The 22,921-nt window shown below is 43.8% G+C and overlaps 1 protein-coding gene across 1 annotated transcript in view; it reads left to right on the top strand.

The window, feature by feature from the left end:
• Positions 1 to 6,601: 6,601 nt before the first annotated feature.
• MAT2B (methionine adenosyltransferase 2B) overlaps positions 6,602 to 22,921 on the top strand; it is an 86,443-nt gene continuing 70,123 nt past the window's right edge. Inside the window, exon 1 of the mRNA XM_044280855.1 lies at positions 6,602 to 6,732. Within this exon, the coding sequence (XP_044136790.1) occupies positions 6,712 to 6,732 (21 nt within the window). The 5' untranslated portion in view covers positions 6,602 to 6,711. The remainder of the gene's footprint in view (positions 6,733 to 22,921) is intronic.

Below are 22,921 nucleotides of genomic sequence, written 5' to 3'. Positions count from 1 at the left end.
CCCAAGACCACCGAGTAGTGTGGAGACAAAATAACCTGGAGACAGACCGACTCTCTGTGAACGGCACCAATGGCCATCCCCACTGGAAGGGTCTCATGAGTCATGTGTGGCGGCAGAAGGGGTCTGCTGTCTATCGCCTCAAGAGCCAGTGGGGAACCTCGAGGCTGCAGAGGAATGGAATTGGCGGCAGCGAACACACTATCAATGAACAAACCACCAGCACCAGAGTCCACCAACGCCTGGGTCGTCACCGAGCCCCCGACCCAGGAGAGGACAACAGTAATCAGTGGTTTGTCAACACGGGAAACCGGGGACGAGGAGACTCCACCCAAGATCTGCCCCCGACAGGATCTCAGGTGCGAGCGTTTCCCGGACGGTTCGGGCATGCCAACCGAAAATGCCCACCGAGACCACAGTACATGCATCGGCCCTCGCGTCTCCGGAGTGCCCTCTCCCCCTCGGACAGGCGAGCAAACCCCAGCTGCATGGGTTCACCCCCAGACAAGTCATCCCCAGGAGGCGTGGGAGGAGAGGGAGGCACGGGTGGGACAGCAAACGTAGGCGCCAATCTGTTAGAAGACCTCCGCAGGCTCTCCTTAAAGGAAGGTCTCTCCCTGAGTCTGGTGTCAATCAAAATCAGGAAAGAAATAAGAGACTCAAGCTCCACTGGTAGGTCCACCTCATCCTTCAAGGCATCCGAGAGACCATGAGAGAAAGCAGCGACCAGAGCCTCATTATTCCAGCCCACCTCTGCTGCCAGGGTACGAAACTCAATGGCGTATTCAGCTACGGATCGTGAACCCTGTCTGATGGACATAAGGAGCTTCGCAGCAGAGGCAGCACGAGCCGGCACATCGAATACCTTCCGAAGAGAAGCAACAAAACCGGAAAACTCGGCAACCACCGGATTGTTGTTCTCCCATAAAGGGCTGGCCCAGGCCAAGGCCTTGTCCGAGAGCAGCGAGATCAAGAAGCCCACCTTTGATCTCTCAGTAGGAAAGGCATGTGGCAGCAACTCGAAATAAATGCCCACCTGGTTAAGGAAACCTCGGCACTGAGTTGGCTCTCCCCAAAGCGCTGTGGAAGGGGGGCAGAACCGGTCATACCCCGAGACACCGCAGGCGCAGCAACAGGTGTCGGGGTAGACTCTGGCGCAACAACCGGAGCGGCAGTAGGAGCGGGCCCAGGAGCGACAACCGACCCATCGGCAACGGAAGCGAAATGAGCCGTGCGTTCAAGCAGGGTTTGCAACGCCACAGCGAACCGACCCAACAGGTGATCCTGCTGATCAAGTCTGGCAACCAGCGTAGGTAGCGAGGATGGCCCTGTACCGTCAGAATTCATGGCTTGGTCCTAATGTCATGGAACCATGAACCAGACGTACAACAAGAGATAAGTGGAAAATAAGAAGGCTTTATTGAAAATCAAGCCGTAAGCAAAAGTCCAAACGGATGGCTAAACCGAAGCAGGGTCTTGCGAAGCCAGAGGTCAGGAACCAGAAGGGTAGTCAGACGAAGCCTGGATCAGGAACCAGCAGGGTAGTCAGACGAAGCCTGGATCAGGAACCAGCAGGGTAGTCAGACGAAGCCAGGATCAGGAACCAGAAGCAGCAGCAGTCTTAGAAGCATGTGAACACAGGAGGACCAAGCAAGGAACTGAAGCCACAGACCTCCTATATATATGAGCTAGGCATCCAGCTCCTCCCAGTGGGAAGGAGAAGCCGCAGGGTGGGAGGCTACAAGAAACCCAGAAACCAAGATGGCCGCCAGCACATGTCAAACGAAGGAGAACAGCAAGAAGGTAAGACCATGACATCCAGAGGCTCCATTCCAGGTTTTTCTCCTGTTACCCCTTGTGAAAACTAAAAATGGGGAGCTTATTCAAAATTTTATTGTAAGAAATGAAAAATGACATTATCACACCCAAGTGTTTCTAAATTCTATTCAAAGCCTGTGGGGTCAAAGTGGTCAGTACACCCCTAAATAAATTCCTTGAGAGGTGTAATTTACAAAATGGGGTAACTTTTTGAGGATTCTACTGTGGGGGTACCTTAGTGTGCCTTAAAATGTAACATGGCGCCTGAAAACATTCCCGCAAAATCTGCCCATACAGCAGCTTATGCAGTGTTTCTGTATACTGCAGAATCAGGATAATAAATATTGAGGTTTGTTTGGATGTTGACCGTTTGTAAAATTAGCAAAAAAGTAAAATTATTAAATTTTGCCTCCATTTTCCTTTAATTCTTGCGAAACATATAAAGAGTTAACAATGTTTGTAAAATCAGTTTTTAATAACTTGAGGGTTGTAGTTTCTAAAATGAGGTCATTTATGGGTAGTTTCTTCTATGTAAGCCCTACAAAGTGACTCGAAAGATCCAAAAAGTGGATTTTGGAGACTTCTAAGAATCTAAGCCTTCTAATGTCCGAAAAAAATAAAATAACATTCAAAAAACAATGTAAAGTAGTAAGTAGTAACAATTTAAGTAGACATGGGGAATGTTAATTAATAACTAAATTATGAGGTATCATTATCTGTCTTAAAAGGAGAGAAATTCAAACATAGAAAATAGGGAATTTTTCAAAATTTTCCATAACTTTTGGATTTTATTTATAAATAAAGGTAAAACATATAGTGTCAGAATCCTGATGTATTTTTCTAATTTAGAACTAGCGGCCACTGTTTCTCTCACTCTAAACTATTGTGTTGCACCACCACTCTTCGCCACTGGAGGCTGCTGTGTTTGTCCTAGGATTTGCCTTTAACAAAGATGGCCGATGTGTGCTGATTGGAAGCCATCTTGTTTCCTGGGCTTATAACCATGAGGCAATTCAATCATTGCTCCAGTGTCTATCAGTGTAACAGCGGCTGCTGTGCGCCGCTGTTCTCCTGTTTACCGCTGCGGTCCTGGGCACCATGTTCAGTGGTGATCTGCTGCCTGTGCTTCCCCATTCAACGCTGCAGTCCAGGGCTCTGTCCTTGCAGGTACTGTTTGTTCTGGGATCCGCTCCACAGTTTCCTTTTAGCCCTGGCCAAAGCATGCTTACTGTTTCTTCCCTGCAGCACTTCCTTAAGGGCCAATATATAATCCAAAAGAACGGGGGCACATCAAAATTAGAATAAGAGTGCTGGCACACGGTATAAACACACTATGTAATTCAAGAGAAAAAAGAATACCGAGATAATAGCCTCACATCTATAAAAGTATCAAATTTATTTAGGACAACAGACACGACAAAAATTGAGTTAAAAACATTGTATACAATGAATCTGGGCCATGTGAACAAATCATGTAACATGCCCTGCCTGACTCACCACAACACCATAAGCAAACCCCCACACATACAAATGAGCAGAAAAGTAAAATGCATGTAATCCATCAACAATGAAATTAGTGGAAAGCTAAATGCTTATCATTAAAGATGACATGGTGGAGGTATGCGTGGTGGTCAGGAAACAAGCCCAACGCGTATCTCCAGGCTCTGCTGGCTTCCTCAGGGGTGCCTGTTTCTGAGTACCACAGTAGGTCCTTATATACACACATAATAATTACTAATAATGTTCAAACATCACCTTTGTTGAGGCGGCAAAAGGGAGGAGGGGGAGGGGGGGCGGCGTGGAAACAACAACCCTCCATACAGGTGGTCAATGAACAGAAGGGAGGAAAAAGGGAGGAGGGAGGGGGCAGCTCGATGCGTCCCATGTGTGCTGCAAACAACCGCCAGCCATTATCCGCCGGCGACGGCCTGTATGGTGGCCAGGGGTGATGTGCATCTATGTGCGCCGCCGAGCCGTCGCGTCCTGCGTTCCAATTCCCGGAAGCAGCAGGGCGTGCATGCTCGCAGGGCACACCCTGCGTGCCAAATACCGGAAGTCCTCCGGAATTGTTGGAATCAGCACCAGCGCATACAGAGAGGAGGCTCTGCGGACAAAGCGACATAGAAGCAAAATGTGAACATAAAAGAAAAGAAGAAGTATATGGAAAACAATGAAGGAAAAATCGCATTACTGAATCTAGCCTAAATTAAATATATTAATGCATAAATATGCAGCAGTAGCACCACTACTACCCTTAACTATTCAGTATATAGAGGGCTCCATAATTGGAAACATAACCCCATAATAAGGCACCATCTATTCACATGCTCAGTCCAATGCTGCATATAAAGCTAAAAAATACAATAATTAAGAATGTATAAATCAATGTCCCTTTACTATCCAACAAATATATATACATAAACCCTGTTAAGTGAATTCTCATTTGTGCTATTTATACTTTTAATTTCAATATCATTTCAATCTTTATATTTTGATTGATTTTATTATTATTTTGCTTTAGTATTTTTTATTTTTAACTTTCAATTTTTATTTATTTTTTATTTATTTATTTTTATATTATATTTTGTTTTATATATATATATTGTATTATTTTTTATTATTTATTATTATTAACATTTTCTGTAATATTTTTGATATTTTTTACATATATATATCTACTATTGACATAGATTTATAGTTCTTGTTATATTAGCACTATATTTTAAGTTTTGATTCAGATTTGAATTATTTTTTTATATTAATTTTTACAAAGATTTTTTATTGTTATTCCTTGTCTTTTATACACAAAAAAAAGGGGGGGGGGGAGCATGCCACATTGTCCACAGCACACTCGCTCACAACCCACAAAAAAGGGGGGGGGGAGAAACCAGGGAGAAGGGGGACAGATGAGGGAAACCATATATGCCTGAAAATTGGGATTATTACATATGTTGTACCGAATTACAATTCAAGGCACTATTCTATGTCCATAACAAGAGCAACGAGTCCTTCAAATTGCATCATCCTGAAGGAACCTCAGACAACGATCCAGAGATTTCTTTGTACTTCATTTTAGGCTGTTCCAGGTAGGAGACAGAAATATTATAAATTCCGGCTGACGCCAAAGTGAAGAAGCGTTGATCAAGTGAAAAGGTGCCCACTACATATATACATCTAGAAAAAAGAAGAAGAGAAAAGGAAAATTATATTATAATATGTGAATAACATTTTTTACCCAGAATAAAACCCTCTAAATAAAAGTTCCTCATTAAAACCCGAGGGGATAAACTGTCCAAATTGAAAATCCATCGGGATTCAGCTTTAAGTAGACATTGTGCCATGTGTATACCCCTGATATTATGCTGGATCTTTTCTAAACCCACCACCTCTAAACCATTATACTTACCAGCGTGATAATCCAAAAAATGAGTGGCCACAGAAGTGAGAGGTGTCTCGTTTTCAGACCTATCCCGTGCAGCCAGAGTAATGTTAGACATATGCTGCTGGATTCGTTTCCGTAGTTCCTGTGAGGTCTGCCCCACATATATTTTCTTGCATTGACAAAGCAGGAATGTTTTAGAGGGTCAGCTCAGCAGCAGGCCCTCGCCCATAATGTTTTAGAGGGTCAGTTCAGCAGCAGGCCCTCACCCCTAATGTTTTATAGGGTCAGTTCAGCAGCAGGCCCTCGCATATAATGTTTTATAGGGTCAGTTCAGCAGCAGGCCCTCGCTCTTGATGTTTTATAGGGTCAGTTCAGCAGCAGGCCCTCGCTCTTAATGTTTTAGAGGGTCAGCTCAGCAGCAGGCCCACACCTAAAATGTTTTACATGGTCAGCTCACCTGCAGGCCCGCAACTCAAATCTTTTACAGGGTCAGCTCACCTGCAAGCCCAAACCTAAATCTTTTACAGGGTCAGCTCACCTGCAGGCCCGCAACTCAATGTGAATGAGGCCCTCCTTTATGTGATATACAGGTTGTATCGTAATGCCTCTTCATTGTAATTTTTGGCAGAACTTGCACTTTATATACAAGTAAATATACAGGAAAGAATGTTTTCAATAAATTTTTCCTAAAAAAAATGATTTTTTACTTTGGTTGAGTGTTTTGCGGTCCGCAAACCACGGATGGCGCAATTTGCAGAACGACACGGACAGCCTTTAATATCACTGCCTATTCTTGTCCGCAAAGCGCAGATAAGAATAGGACATGTTATATTTTTTTAGCGGACCACAGAACGGAGCAACGGATGCGGACAGCACACGGAGTGCTGTCCGCATCTTTTGTGGCCCCATTTAAGTGAATGGGTCTGCATCCGAGCCGCCAAAACTGCAGCTCGGATGTGGACCAAAACAACGGCCGTGTGCATGAGGCCAAATTCAAATTAAGAAAAAGCGACTTTTTCCAAATTTTCTGTAATTTTGTATTTTTGTTTTATAAATATACAGTAGGTAAAATGTATTGACCTAAATTTATCACTAACATAAAGTGCAATGTGTCCGATGAAAACAATCTCAGAATAGCTTGGATAAGTAAAAGCATTCAAAAGTTATTTCCACATAAAGTGACACGTTAGATTTGTAAAAATAGGCCTGGGCAGGTAGGTAAAATCTGGCTGTGTCTTGAAAGAGTTAATCAGATGTTTGTCATTGTTGTATCTTATTTAACTGAAGATCAATTAGTCAATGTGTAATAGCAATGACTAAGAGCTATACACTGCCTGTGCACAAAGGGCAGCTGGTGCTTCCTCTTCCCCTCCCTCCTTCCCTCCCTCTTTCCCTCCCTCTTTCCCTCCCTCCCCTGTGCTCATTACTGAAAACCAAAGGCCGAAGCAGGGCTCTTCAGTTTTCTCAGCATTCTCACTGTTTTATAAAGAGTACAACATTGCAAAATCCCAGATATGTTGATGGAAGTAGAAGAGGTAAGATGTCAGCATGAGAGATTTTACTGGGATGGCTTCTGCATACAGAATTTGAAAGGGTGTAGGGGGTTTAGTGATCAAGTCCTGTAGTTCTAGACCGGCCATATAGCTGAGCTTTCCGTATGCAAGGATATAGTATGGTCATGTACCTTGATGACTGCAGTAACAACTTGAAGGTCGATGTAAATGCATAATCTATAGCTAGTGTATAGATAATTGTCTATTTTCTTTGAGTGGCTGCATTTAATTCTAGTAGTATCCGAGACAATTCAGTATGTCTGTAGATATTACAGTCATGAAGTAGAGATTTTCTGAGAAATTCGGCATATCTGATCTGTATTGTTAATAAATGCTCATTACTGTTTCTGTTGCAATGCCCAATTTATAGCCTTTAGTTCTGTGAATGAATGCAAATGCTAATTCCTTAATCCCTTTATTATTTTGCCTTACTTTGCAAGTGTAATTATTTTTAGCACTTCCTGAAACACAAGAGTTGGGTTGGGTACTGCTTTCTGATATACACCCTGTCCTAATTCAAGTTTAGGAGGCACCTTGTTGGATATCTCAATTCTATTATATTGAGACAGACAGCAGAGCACTTCCTGCACAAGACATAAAGAAGTGGTTAAAGGGGTTGTCTCATCATGGACAATGAGGGCATATTGCTAGGATATGCCCCAATTGTCTTATAGGGGTGGGACACGCACCTACAGTATATCCAAAACGGAGCCCCGCAAGTGAAGGAGGGCGTACTGCGCATGCACGGCCGCCCTCCATTCATTTTCAATGGGGCTGGTGAAAGTAGCCGAGCACTGGCTCGGCTATTTCCGTTGGCCCCATAGAAATAAAAGGGAGCTGGGGCCGCGCATGTGCGGTGCGCTCCCATTCACTTCTATGGGGAGCCGACTTGGTGGTGGCTGGACTGGAGTCCTCCAGCCAACACCTTGCGGGGCTCCGTCCTCAATATAGGTACGGGTTCCAGCAGTGGGACTCGCACCTATAAAACAATGGGGGCATATCTTAGCGATATGCCCCCATTGTCCATGATGTTACAACCCATTTAACAGCACTATACAGACCCTTCTTTGAAATTATCGCCAAAAAGATGCAATATCGAAGTGAATCTTTCAGTTCCACACCCTATTTCGTAGAACTCAATGACTGCTATCCAGTCTGGTTTGTCAAACAGTTCATGGCAGGCCAACTCCTAGGCTATACCCAGTTCTAAATGAGAGTTAGTTATGCACGATTAAATATGAATAACTTTATACTGTTTAACTTTGTCTTTACATGTTTGGAACAAAAACTGTATTAAAGCGAAAACATCAGGATACTTAGTTATTAAACCTTAGAAGTAATTTAAAGAACATAAAATACAGAAGAAAAATAACATCCATTAATAAAACTTTTACATTCCTTGATAATTGCCACTCCCACTGTAGAAGAAATTATTATATCTTCATTCGGCATGCTGAATTCATCAATGAAATGATTGAGTCCAAATTTACATATAAATACATACAGTACATTCACTTAAGGCCTGTTTACTCACACATATAAAGGACGTAAAAACCTGAACGTTGCCCATAGCTCACTTCCAGGATGTGTTCACCAAGCCAACATAGACAAAATATGCTTGGCGCCGGGGGACTGGGATCATCCATGCAGGATTTGGTGTCACTTAGTACATATACATCAGGATTTTCTTCCACCTTATTTAGTACAGTATCTAATAAGCCTATTATCTGAGTAAGGCGATGGTAAATGCAGCCACTCACAAAATGCACAGTATCCTTTCAAAGAAATAAAATGATGTGACACCTTTGAAAGGTACCTGTAGAGTGCCCATAAAATGTATCCACATCCTTGTACTTTTTCATGTTTTATTGTGTAACCATATGAAATCAAATTGGATGTAAAGGGGTTATCCCATGATTAATATAAAAAATTAAAATCAGACATCATATAGTATATGACAGTCCCTAACAAAGCTAGAACCAGGCCTCTACTTCACATGGATCCAGAGATTCCTCCATTCATTGCTTAAATTGCTATGCTAGCTTTATTTCAAACTGAAAGCTCACGGGACATGTCCTTTCTGCTGCAGTTTAGGGAGACACTCCTTTTCTCAGGGGTATGTCCTGACTGCTGCACCTCTCTCCCTGTAACTGAACATCTTCTAAGGCCCCTTTCAGACGAGAGAGTGTCTCACTGCGGACTCGTAGTAGAGCACCCATCCTGAACTCCCGTCACTGCCGGGGTCGCATAGCATTATATTGATTTATGATGCTATGTAACCCTTGGAGGTCTGAAATGTACTGGATAACACTGACATAATGCTGTCAATGTCCTCTAATACATTCCAGAATTATAAGGGTTACATAGCATCATAAATCAATATAATGCTATGTGACTCCGTCAGTGCTGGGAGTTCAGGATGGGTGCTCTACTACGAGTCCGCAGCGAGACACTCGCTCATCTGAGAGGGGCCTAATGGTAGGTGGGGCTGGTGGCAATTAATAGATGGACATGAGCATGTGTATCCATATCAGCAATGTTACTGAGGTGGAAGGAGATGTCTGATCACTGTTGGTCCCATCACTGCTGAGCCATTCTTTCTCCATGTGACTGACAAAGAGAAGCCGAGTATAGTTCTGGATTAGCTCTATCATACCCACAGTTGATTGTGGGAGTATGCGTGCTTGCCCCTGCTTCATTCAAGCTTCTCCTCACTGCTGGAGGTGCAGAAAGGAGGAAAGAGGGACACAGGACCTCCAGCAGTGGAACATCAGGCTCGGACTGGCCCACAGGGGTACAGGGGAATCCCCGGTGGGCCCCTAGTCTCCCACCTCCTGCACAAATGGCACATAACACAGTAGACTTACTGCACTACATACATATATTCAATGTACAGCACCTCAACCAGCCTATGTTCATATAAAAACTTGTTACATTATTTATTATATTTGAATGTATCTGTATGGTGGACCCCCAAAATAAATTTTACTGGTGGGCCCTAGGTACCCCAGTCCGACACAGCATGTCATCTGTCATGTGTATTGGTTATAAATGCTGGCTCTGAGAATTCCTCTTTAAGGTTCTGTTGACATGTGATAGAAGTGCACATTGGAAAGCATTCTTGATATGACAGTGACATGCAGTATGTCCAGTGTCGGACTGAAGTCTCTTACGCCGATCAGAGGAAATGGGTCTGAAGGCCCAACCTCTGTGTATATAGGACCTTAAGGGCCTTGTTCCATTATTGTCAGAGCTTGGGCCCACTGGAGGATCCTCTGGTACTCGGGGGGGCCAGTCCGACCCTGCATATGTCACTGTACAGGTATACAGTGGAATACATAACCACTGGGTTTCCATGTTAAAAAAAAACATGCTTCGCAGTATACTCTTTTGCAGGATGCCTCTGTATACAAAACCACAGTTTTTAAAGTTTTATATACAGTTAACCCCTCAGTGACCAGTATGTTTGGTGCCGTACTGACCAAGCGATTTTTTTCATTGTCACCTTCTAAGGGCTCTTTCACACCTGTGTTATGGTCTTCCGGCATAGAGTTCCGTCGTCGGGGCTCAATGCCGGAAGAATCCTGATCAGGATTATCCTAATGCATTCTGAATGGAGTGAAATCCGTTCAGGATGCATCAGGATGTCTTCAGTTCCGGAACGGAACGTTTTTTGGCCGGAGAAAATACTGCAGCATGCTGCGCTTTTTGCTCCGGCCCAAAAAACTGAAGACTTGCCGCAAGGTCGGATCCGGAATGAATGCCCATTGAAAGGCATTGATCCGGATCCGGCCTTAAGCTAAACGTCGTTTCGGCGCATTGCCGGATACGACGTTTAGCTTTTTTAGAGTGGTTACCATGGCTGCCGGGACGCTAAAGTCCTGGCAGCCATAGTAAAGTGTAGTGGGGAGCGGGGGAGCAGTATACTTACCGTCCATGCAGCTCCCGAGTGACGTCAGGGCGCATGGCACGTCATCCATGCGCATGGTGCGCTCTGACGTCACTCTGGAGCGCCCCGGGAGTTGCACGGATGGTAAGTATACCGCTCCCCCGCTCCCCGCTCCTACTATGGCAACCAGGACTTTAATAGCGTCCTGGGTGCCATAGCAACACTGAACGCATTTTCTTCAAATGCTTTCAGTACACTTGCGTTTTTCCGGATCCAGCGTGTAATTCCGGCAAGTGGAGTACACGCCGGATCCGGACAACGCAAGTGCGAAAGAGGCCTAAGAGTTATAATTTTTATTTTTCTGTCTATGTAGCCGTACAGAGGCTTGTTTTTTGCAGGACAAGTTGTAGCTTTTAATGGCACCATGCTGGGCTACACATAACCTACTGATTAACGTTTATTAACTATTTTTGTGAGGGGATAGGAAAAAACAGCAATACTGCCACATAATTTTTAGGTTATGAATTTTTCAGGGTTCATTTTTTGTCATAAACATGATAACTGTATTCTCTGGCTCAGTATGATTATGGCAATGCCAAATACATACAGTTTTTTTTATGTTTTACTACGGTTGTGCAATCATTTTTGGGTACATAACGCTTTTTCATTTATTTTTTACAGAGTTCACCATACGTAGTACAACAAGGGAACTATAATAGGCAATCTTTTGATCGATTCTAAAATACATTGCAGTGCAGTGCAGTGTAGTGCAGTGCATTTTAAAGTCAGTGCTATACTGACATTGACCAGCAGGTTGCACAAGAGAGGTGCAGCCTGCTGGGAAATACTGGAGGCAGGCCTAGGTCTTGACCTGCCTTCACGGCAGCGCTTAGACTGGGCTACCGTGAAAAGGCAGTGTCCCAGCCTAGGCCCCTTAGTGCCTGCCACAGTAATGCTTATGGCTGAACTTAGGCCCTTATCACAGTGTGAACATAGACGAATTCTTAAAGGGGTACTCCGGTTTTAATTTTTAAAATGTATTTGTTTATATAATAGAAAATCATACAATTTTCAATTATAAATATATTTAAAATTCTGCATACACACCTTTCTTATCAGGCAGTTGACCTCTATATGCAGAAGAATGGTATAGCCCAGGGATGAGCAAACTCGGCCCTCCATCTGTTTTAAAACTACAAATCCCATCATGCCCTGCTGTAGGCTGATAGCTGTAGGGAGACTGGGAATGATGGGATTTGTAGTTTTACAACAGCTGGAGGGCCGAATTTGCCCATCCCTGGTATAGCCCATGTATCAGTCCTATATAATGCATCCATGGCCAAACTGAAACATAGCATCCGTCATGTGACATTTTTTACACGTTGACATTCAGTAAGCAGTGTTACATGACATACATACATATGCTGGGTTAGCACAAAGAACACATTCATTGATAAGTAAACAGGACTAGTGGCGGAATCATCATTTTTATTGTGGTTATTACAGAAACTACATCATTGTGTGCCTGTCTGTTATTTGTAAAATGGCTGACTGTTTCTAAGTGATGGTCTCATGTTGTTAATAAAGTTTAGTGTAAAAAAAAAATACAAAGCACACACAGAGATCTGCTTCTACAGACATGAGGTGCTGCTGCTGCAGAAATACTGTACACTGAATATAGTGTATATGTTCTGTTCTTCAGTACACTTCTAGAAGGCTTGCACAGTAAAATATAAATTTTCGCAGATGACACTAAACTGTGTAAAGTAATTAACACTGATGAGGACAGTATACTACTACAGAGCGATCTGGATAGACTGGAGGCTTGGGCAGAGAAGTGTCAGATGAGGTTTAACACTGACAAATGTAAGGTTATGCACATGGGAAGGAATAATGCAAGTAACCCGTACATACTAAATGGTAAAACACTCGGTAAGGCCTCTTTCACACGACCGTATGGCTTTTTCAGTGTTTTGCGGTCCGTTTTAAACGGATTAGTTGTTCCGTTTTTTGTTTCCGTTCTGTTTTTCTGTTCCGTTTTACCGTATGGCATATACAGTATACAGTAATTTCATAGAAAAAATTGGGCTGGGCATAACATTTTCAATAGATGGCTCCGCAAAAAACGGAACGGATATGAAAGACATACGGATGCATTTCCGTATGTGTTTGTTTTTTTTGCAGATCCATTTACTTGAATGGAGCCACGGAACGTTATTTGCGGGCAATAATAGGACATGTTCTATCTTGGAACGGAAAAACGGAAATACGTAAACGGAATGCACAATCCGTTTTTTTTGCGGAACCATCGAAATGAATGGTTCCGTATACGGACCGCAAAAAACGGCCTAACACTGACATGGGATAGGAATCCTAATAAACAGCAAACTAAGCAGTAAAAACCAGTGTCAGCAGCTGCTGCCAAGGCCAATAAGATAATGGGTTGCATCAAAGGGGGCATAGATGCCTGTGATGAGAACATAGTCCTATCACTTTACAAAGAGTTCAAGAGGGGCCTGGATGTGTTTCTGGAGAGTAATAATATTACAGGCTAAAGCTACTAGAGAGGGATCGTTGATCCAGGGAGTTATCTGATTGCATGATTCGAGTTGGGAAGGAGTTTTTTTTCCCCTTAAGTGGGGAAAATTGGCTTCTACCTCACGATGACAGGCCAACCTGGATGGACAAATGTCTTTTTTCGGCCTTATATACTATGTTACTAAAGCCAGGTCACATGATACTTTTGAGGGTCACAAGACGGAATCCTTTTTTAGTCCTATCTAGCTCTTCTACAGATGCATTTTACAGGACTAAAATGGGCTGTACCATATATATATTTTTTCTTTAAGGAGAGACAAATGCACGGATATAACAAAGGTCTGCAATTTAAAATTTTTAATTGTTCAACATCCTATTAGCTAAGTAAAGAAATATAATAATTAAAACCTGAATACCTCTTTAAGAAAAGATAGGTATAGATATTATAGAGGACCTATCGGCTCTCCTCCCATGTCTTTTTTAGTAAGTAATTCTATTCCCCTATAAAATCACAATATTTGATCAACTTTTATTAGAACTCTGCCTTGTTTCTGTTACGCCTCATTCACACAGTCAGTGTTCGGTCAGTGATTTCCATCAGTGATGGACTGCCAAATCCAGGTGCGGCTCTAAACACAGAACAGGTGCAGATCTTTCCCTTATACCTCATGTCTGTGTAGGCTCCACTCCAGGTTTTGGCTCACGATCAGGCTTTATTCTTCTGTAAAATAGAATAAACTGACAACTGGACGTTAATCATTACTGACAGTTCCAGACTGTGTAGAGTCACCGATTTGACAAGGGGAATGGCAATACCCTGCTGATACATCCTCTTGGGCAAATATTTGTTTCTTGTTCATTTGCTTTCTTAATGCAAAGCAACGCTGTTCTTTAAATACCATGCATTAAACATTTCCTACTATTCTGCTTAATTTTGGGGGGAAACAGGAATGCAAAAAAAAAAAAAAAAAACAGGGATTCCACCATGGGATTTGGTGTTTTTTTTTTCTCCACTGTTTACCGCACAATAAAAAATTACTTTATTCTACAGGTCAGTATAACTACCAAGCATATACGGCATTATTAAATTTTACTACCTTTGCACTATAAAATTTTATTAGGGAAAATAAATAAAAAATGTGCTGCATTCCAAGCAACATAGCTATTTTATTTTTTATATTGCCATAATCATGTAAGGACTTGTGTTGTGCATGATAGGGTGCAGTTTATAGTGATTGTGGTAGAGGGGAATTGAAAAAAAAAAACACATCAAACCTGCCATTTTTTTGTGCCATGCATAAAGCAGTATAAATAGCAAGTTATGGATCCTTATGATTGCAGCAAATATATACTTTTTAATGGCCAACTATTCTTTAAAAAATGTTTAATGAAAAAATAGTTTTATTTGTTTATTTTTGGTGTGGGAATGCTATGTTTTATATAGCAACCTATTAGGCTACACCTCTGGCATGGCCTAAAGGGCAGATATTAAAGAGGTTGTCTCACTTCAGCAAATTTAATTTACCATGTAGAGAAAGTTAATACAAGCTACTTACTAATGTACTATAATTGTCCATATTGCCTCCTTTGCTGGCTGGATTCATTTTTCTATGACATTATACAGGTCCTTCTAAAAAAAAATAGCATATTGTGATAAAGTTCATTATTTTCTGTAATGTACTGATAAACATTAGACTTTCATATATTTTAGATTCATTACACACAACTGAAGTAGTTCAAGCCTTTTATTGTTTTAATATTGATGATTTTGGCATACAGCTCATGAAAACCCAAATTTCCTATCTAAAAAAATTAGCATATTTCATCCGACCAATAAAAGAAAAGTGTTTTTAATACAAAAAAAAGTCAACCTTCAAATAATTATGTTCAGTTATGCACTCAATACTTGGTCGGGAATCCTTTTGCAGAAATGACTGCTTCAATGTGGCGTGGCATGGAGGCAATCAGCCTGTGGCACTGCTGAGGTGTTATGGAGGCCCAGGATGCTTCGATAGCGGCCTTAAGCTCATCCAGAGTGTTGGGTCTTGCGTCTCTCAACTTTCTCTTCCCAATATCCCACTGATTCTCTATGGGGTTCAGGTCAGGAGAGTTGGCAGGCCAATTGAGCACAGTAATACCATGGTCAGTAAACCATTTACCAGTGGTTTTGGCACTGTGAGCAGGTGCCAGGTCGTGCTGAAAAATGAAATCTTCATCTCCATAAAGCTTTTCAGCAGATGGAAGCATGAAGTGCTCCAAAATCTTCTGATAGCTAGCTGCATTGACCCTGCCCTTGATAAAACACAGTGGACCAACACCAGCAGCTGACATGGCACCCCAGACCATCACTGACTGTGGGTACTTGACACTGGACTTCAGGCATTTTGGCATTTCCCTCTCCCCAGTCTTCCTCCAGACTCTGGCACCTTGATTTCCGAATGACATGCAAAATTTGCTTTCATCCGAAAAAAGTACTTTGGACCACTGAGCAACAGTCCAGTGCTGCTTCTCTGTAGCCCAGGTCAGGCGCTTCTGCCGCTGTTTCTGGTTCAAAAGTGGCTTGACCTGGGGAATGCGGCACCTGTAGCCCATTTCCTGCACACGCCTGTACACGATGGCTCTGGATGTTTCTACTCCAGACTCCCCAAGGTCTGGAATCGGTCCTTCTCTACAATCTTCCTCAGGGTCCGGTCACCTCTTCTCGTTGTGCAGCGTTTTCTGCCACACTTTTTCCTTCCCACAGACTTCCCACTGAGGTGCCTTGATACAGCACTCTGGGAACAGCCTATTCGTTCAGAAATTTCTTTCTGTGTCTTACCCTCTTGCTTGAGGGTGTCAATGATGGCCTTCTGGACAGCAGTCAGGTCGGCAGTCTTACCCATGATTGCGGTTTTGAGTAATGAACCAGGCTGGGAGTTTTTAAAAGCCTCAGGAATCTTTTGCAGGTGTTTAGAGTTAATTAGTTGATTCAGATGATTAGGTTAATAGCTCGTTTAGAGAACCTTTTTATGATATGCTAATTTTTTTAGATAGGAATTTGGGGTTTTCATGAGCTGTATGCCAAAATCATCAATATTAAAACAATAAAAGGCTTGAACTACTTCAGTTGGTGTGTAATGAATCTAAAATATATGAAAGTTTATCAGTACATTACAGAAAATAATGAACTTTATCACAATATGCAATTTTTTTTAGAAGGACCTGTACACTCCTCGTTTCCATGGTTATGACCACCCTGCAATCCAGCAGTGGTGGTCGTGCTTGTACATTATAGAAAAAAGTGCCACACTCTCTGGTGGCTGGAACCACGGAAGTCCACATAGGCTAGTGCTTTTTCCTATAGTGTGCAAACTCGACCAGCTCTTCTGGATTGCAGAGTGGTCATAACCAGTGGTCTCTACATGATAAATGGCATTTGATGAAGTGAGATAACCCCTTTAATGATAGACATGGGGGTCTGGCTTCCCGCTGCCATAATAACCATCAGCATTACATTGCAGGGACAGATGAAGTTTGGGGCTATACTGTACCTAAGAGAGTCATCTAAACAGCAATCCTGGTCTTTACCCTTTAAACTCTGTACAGGGATCTGGACTCTTAGAGCTGTCTTTGTTTGAGTAACTACTGATCTAAAGACATCAAGAGATAAGGGCAGGAAGAGTACAGCAGTCCTATAAATAATCTGAGGTGAGGGTAAGCAGCACAGTAAGGGTCAGGACAGGAAACTGACCCTTTAAGAGCTGGAGGGACAACACATGTGCCCTATGGGCAGTGAGAGGCATAGCCGTCAAGAAGTAGGCCCTAGCCTGCAGATAGGATGCACAGTGCTACCCCCACAGCTGGGACTACAGAGCAGAGAGAGGGAGACAACAGGACCAGAATGCCGAAACACTGGAGCAGGTGAGCAGAGTGGCAGTTGTACCCACCTGCAGCAGAGGAGAGGTGTCAGGATAATGACTACTATTGCACTCAAAAAGGTATAGTGCAGCCCTAAACTGCCCAGACTCCCTATTCCTACCTACTTTCACGATCACCCTAGGCAGTCACTCACAACTGGATGACACTACTATACTGCAATACGTGAAGGGCGACACACAAACAGGGACGAACAAAGAAACACCAGGAGTACGGAAAAAAGTTCAAATACCAGTTAATCAATAAAGTACAAGTAATGTCCGAGGTAAACGAGAAAACCAAAACATGCCAAAGAGTTAGAACTAGGAGATCAATCAGATACCAGAAAGCCAGATGCCTAAACTGTAGTCACAAAAGCCCAAAATACAGAAAATCCTGAAATACAAGCCAGGGGGGTCTTCTATAATGCAAGGAACCATAAGGAGGAGCCAGAAGAGACCAGCACCTGCACAATGCAGGTTTTGGCCTTAATACTGAAAGAAAGGCAACCCATGCAGCCATGCCTGCACGTCAGGTGGAGCTGAGGTTCGGGAGACCCAGCGCACCTCCCCACTGGCCCAGGGCTCCATCAGCAAGGGCAGTCCTGCAATCCTGGGTCCCCTGGCAACCGGATGCCACTGTCCCCATGAAGCCAGCAGCAGCAGCCATGGGAAACATAACAAGTGGTGGGAAACATAACAAGTGCCATAACAATAATATTTCTTTAAAAATAGCATGCAGGGGCGTGGCCAAGCAGCCGAGTGAGATGGAAGCCTGAATCTGAGCTCCTGCTCCACTGAAGCGTCTCAGACCTGCTAATCCCCACTAATAACCACCAAACTGACATCTATTCGTCCCTCTCAGCTCCCTGCATGCCTCCATGATGACTAGAGGCAGAAAAAGCTTGAAGAAGCAGGGAAAACTGGACTTTTTCTTTGCCCATGAGAAGACCAAAATGGCACTGGAGGAGACAGCACACGGAGCACGCCGGGCTCCAGCCCTTCCTCATCAACGGGCTCACATTCACCAACCGGGCCCCTGCAAAACAAGTCTCCCTCCAACGCTTCTTCTGCGGAGTCCCCTCTTGCAGCGACTTCATACAGACTTCAGCGGATGGCAGAGGAGTCCCTTCCCGCTCCCCCTGGAAGCGCCAACATCCAGGCCTCACCGCCAGCCAGCCCGGACAAGAAGCGACCAAGACACCATGGTCCCAGTGAATCCGGTGAGTGCACAGCTTCCCCCAGGGGCCAGACGGGTATACCCTCCATACATGAGTCGCTACAAGGTCTGCAAACGACAGACCAACCAGCCTCAGGGACCCTGTTGAAGGACATGTTGCTGACGTTTCACAACTCCATAATGGCACAGATCTCAAAATCAATTGTGCCGATCCAGGCTACTGTTAGGGAGCTGGGGGATAAAATGGAGCATGTGGAGACCAAAATGTGACAGTTTGCTACCTCCCATAATACACTAATTGATTCCCATGAGCTCCTCTCTGAAGAGGTCACCCAGCTTAAGGCAAAGATCGCAGATCTGGAGGATCGTTCCCACTGGAACAACCTCAAACTGAGGGGGGTCCCAGAAGATGTTACTGCATATGAGCTGGCAGTCTACAGTCAGAATCTGATACAGCTGCTTCTGCCTAAATGTGCTGAGCGCGACCTTATAATCAACAGGGCACACAGAATTGTCAAGCCCAAGCACCGACCTGACGACGTCCCAAGAGATGTACTGGGTAGGCTGCACTTTTTCCATATTAAGGAGCAACTCCTCACGGCCGCAAGGAAAATGGAGTCTCTACCGGCCCCATATGCGGGGGTTAAGATTTTTGCGGTGACATTACAACTCCGGAAGTCTCTTGCCCCTATTACTACAGCTCTGAGATCGCACTCCATCGCTTATAGATGGGGTTTCCCCGTTAAGCTTTTAATTCACAAAGACGGCTCTTTTGTGGTGATTCGCTCAGTTGCTGAAGGTAAAGCGAAGGTAAATCCATACAAGATCTTGATGCCCCTAGACGTCACCATACATCTGGAGAATGGCTGTTGGTGGAAAATAGGCGACGAAAGAAAGCGCCCTAAATGGGACCTTTTCGTTTCTACCTCCATGGAGCAGTAGTCCTACTATTCTCCATTCTGGCATTTGGCAGGACTCTTCCCCTATCAGTTGCTGAGGCGCAAACATGTGCCTTACCTATCTCCTTCTTCCCAACTTGTCCTCCCACTAGGGCAATATTTGTTGTGACTCCCCAGTCACTGTTTGTGTTTTTCACTTTTCAGTTCTGGTTCTCTACATATTTCTGGCAGAGCATTATTTTTCACTATGCTTACTTTGTTTGTGTTCACCGCTGCTGGGATTGCGCCTCCCTCCACTTCAAGGCACTTCTTGCATTCATAACAATACAGATTAATGATGGTACTAAAGCTTAGCTCTTTAAACGTTAGGGGGCTAAATAGCCCTTACAAACGCAATCTGATGTGGAGGGAGGCTCTCTCTCTACAGTGCGCTCAGGAGACGCATATAATAGCTGCGGATGCTGACCGCATCAAACATAGATGTTTCCCAGTTGTTCTCCAGGCTCACTGTACCAAAAAGAAACGAGGAGTGTTGCTGGCAATTAAGAATACTGTAGCTTATACTGCGGTATCTTCTATCGTCGACTCCGGAGGGCGGCATATCATACATGTCTGTTATCTAAACAATATTCTCTATACCTTGGTAGGGCTATATATGCACCCAATGCGCACTCCCAGCGCTTCCTCCAAAACCTTTTCAATAAGGTCCAGTCTGTACAACAAGGAAGGGTCCTCATTTGCGGGGATTTTAATATGGTCCCAGATGCACCCATGGACTCCTCCGTGAGAAGGAACCCCCTTTACATTGATGAGTCTTCTCTCCAAAATGTCCCTATATGACATCTGGCGCTTACATCACGCCATGGAACGAGACTATACTTATTTCTCCCCCTCACATCTAACATATTCTCGTATAGATCTTGTGTTGGTGGATAGAGCTTTCCTCTCGACTATCACAAGCTCTGAAATAGGAACAATATCATGGTCAGACCATGCTCCTGTCTCGGTAATGATTTCAGAACAGTACAACCGCCCTCCGAACCCGACATGGAGAGTAAATTAATATTTACTTGCAGACCTGGATTGTCAAAGGGAGGTAAAGGATGCTTTGTCTGAATATTTCCTGAACAATGTGAACACAGTAGATAATCTGTCTATTGTTTGGGCAGCACACAAGGCCTATATCAGAGGTATTTTCATCAAGCTAGGGCATAAAGCCAAAAAGAAGAGAGAGCACCTCACTACGTATTTGCTGAACAAAATTCGAGCATTAGAAATTCTGAATAAGGCGTCCTCCACTCCTCATTATCCAGAGGAGCTCCGCTCCCTCAGGGCACAGCCAGGGGAGCACATGCTGCACAGATATTAACTGTCTTTGAAAAAAGCCATAGCCGTGTACTATTCACAAGCAAATAAAGCAGGAAAACTATTGGCAAATAGAATTAAGTGCAGGACCCAAAACTCCCGGATTGCTTTTCTCTGGGACACCTCTAAAACCCACAAAATGTATGACCCGAAAGAGATTGTGAATAGGTTCATGTCCTTCTATTCAAAGTTATACAACCTAGCTGATAATAAAGAGGTGGTTCAACCTTCTGACCATGACATCAGCAATTTTCTTAATTCCCTCTCACTGCCTTCCATGTCTGAAGAACATAAAGTAAGGTTATGTCAGCCCATTACATTAGATGAAATATTAGGCATTATTAAAAAGCTACCCCATCATAAAAGCCCCGGACCGGATGGTCTGTCTAATTCCTATTACAAGCTTTTCTCTGAGATTCTGGGCCCGCATCTTCACTCGTCCTTAGTGAGGATCATGACTGATGGGCACATGCCTATGGAGATGTTGGAGGACACTATTGTCACCTTGCCCAAACCCGGCAAAGAACCAACTATTCCCCAAAACTTTCGGCCTATTTCCCTCCTCAATACTGACCTGAACATCTACGTCAAGTTATTGGCAAATAGATTGGCGGCGATTATACCGACCTTGGTTGCCCCCGACCAGGTAGAATTTGTCTTGGGTAGGCAGATTACAGACAACTCCAGGAGAGTATTCAACCTATTGGATAGGGTCAATAGGCTACGACTGCCCACGGTGTTCCTTACCCTGGACACTGAGAAGGCATTCGACCGGGTGAATTGGTCGTTTGCCTTCTCGGTACTCCAAAAAATGGGCTTCCCTGACGCTCTTATTAGAGCAATAGAAGCATTATATAAGGGCCCTGCTGCCTAATGGTGTTCTGTCGAATCCCTTTAACCTCTCAAACGGTACTAGGCAGGGCTGCCCCCTGTCCCCTCTAATATTTATACTGTGCCTAGAGCCGTTAGCGCAGGCTATCAGACAATCATAAAGTGTCTCGGGAATTCAGATTGGTGACAGGCAACACACCCTCTCCTTATATGCGGATGACATAATCCTTTCCCTAACCAACCCTGTCCTGTCGCTACATGAAGTTAGGAAAGTTATTCACACTTATGGCTCCCTATCATTTTACAAACTTAACGAAAGTAAATCTCAAGCCCTCCCTCTCTTTGTCCCCAACCAAACTCTGGAGCATCTAAAAAAGCTTTACCCCTGGGACTGGCAGACCATAGGAGTCCAATATCTTGGGGTTCAACTTACCCCCACTATTCAAAAACTGTATGATGCAAATTTTCCTCGATTCCTCCTAGACTTTCAGAAGGAGTTGGAAAACATAGCGAAATTGGAAATATCGTGGCTAGGCAGATTGGCAGCCTTCCAGCAGCAAGTGCTCCCTAAGCTTCTCTATCTGTTCAGAATCCTCCCACTGGAACTACCCAGTTCCTTTTTTAACGCTGTTAATAAAATGCTTAATAGGTTCATTTGGAAAAAAGGTCCTCCCTGCATTGCCAGGACAATTATGTCCAGATTTAAGAATGTAGGGGGATTAAACCTCCCAAATATTTATGATTATTACCTAGCTACTAGGATACACCAACTTAAGGAATGGTGGGCCGTTGATAATCCCAAACACTGGGTCCACATTGAGCAGACACTCGCCCCAGCCCACAACTTAAAAGCAATGATGCTGGCTTCCCTCTTTAAGGAAGTACCGGCGCAATCCCTCCGATACCTACTTTCCACCTCCTTGAAAGCCTGGAAACGGTATCACAGTGGTGGTCACGGAACGATTGCTTCTATTGCAAAATTCACCCCAATAGAGGCGCTGCATTACCTCATTCCTGACCTTTCTCTGGAAGGGTGGAGAGATGGAGGCGTAGTAACGGTTGCAGATTTGCTTTTCCAGGCAGGTTTGAACTTCTTTGAAAACTTGCAAATCCGTTTCAATATACATAAAAGGGATTATTATAAATATTTGAGGATTCACCACTTATTGGCCTCCAATCCTACACTTGCTGTGAACTCACACGTTGTGCTACTGAACCAATGGGCCCTGACACAATCCAAATGGAAGGGAATCCGCCCTCTCTACTCATTTCTAGGCAGCAAAAACTCCTTTGTAAAGACTGCCCCCATTGTCTTGTGGGAACTAGAATTAGGACGTGGTATCCCCCCAGCGCAGTGGTCCACAGCTATTAATTACGCGACTAAAGGACTGAAGTGCATGTCACACCTTGAATCTTACTCGAAAACACTACTCAGATGGTATTTCACCCCCCTGAGACTAAGTCGCATTTACCCAGGCTCGGGAACTGGAGCCGTGCTGGAGGGGATGCGGTGGCAGAGGGTCCCTTTTAAACATACTTTGGGGTTGCCCCTTGTTACAAGAATTGTGGTCTAGTA

Source organism: Bufo gargarizans, chromosome 2, assembly GCF_014858855.1.
Source record: "Bufo gargarizans isolate SCDJY-AF-19 chromosome 2, ASM1485885v1, whole genome shotgun sequence".
In the NCBI taxonomy this organism is placed as follows: Eukaryota; Metazoa; Chordata; class Amphibia; order Anura; family Bufonidae; genus Bufo; species Bufo gargarizans.
This window is presented reverse-complemented; position numbering and strand designations above follow the sequence as displayed.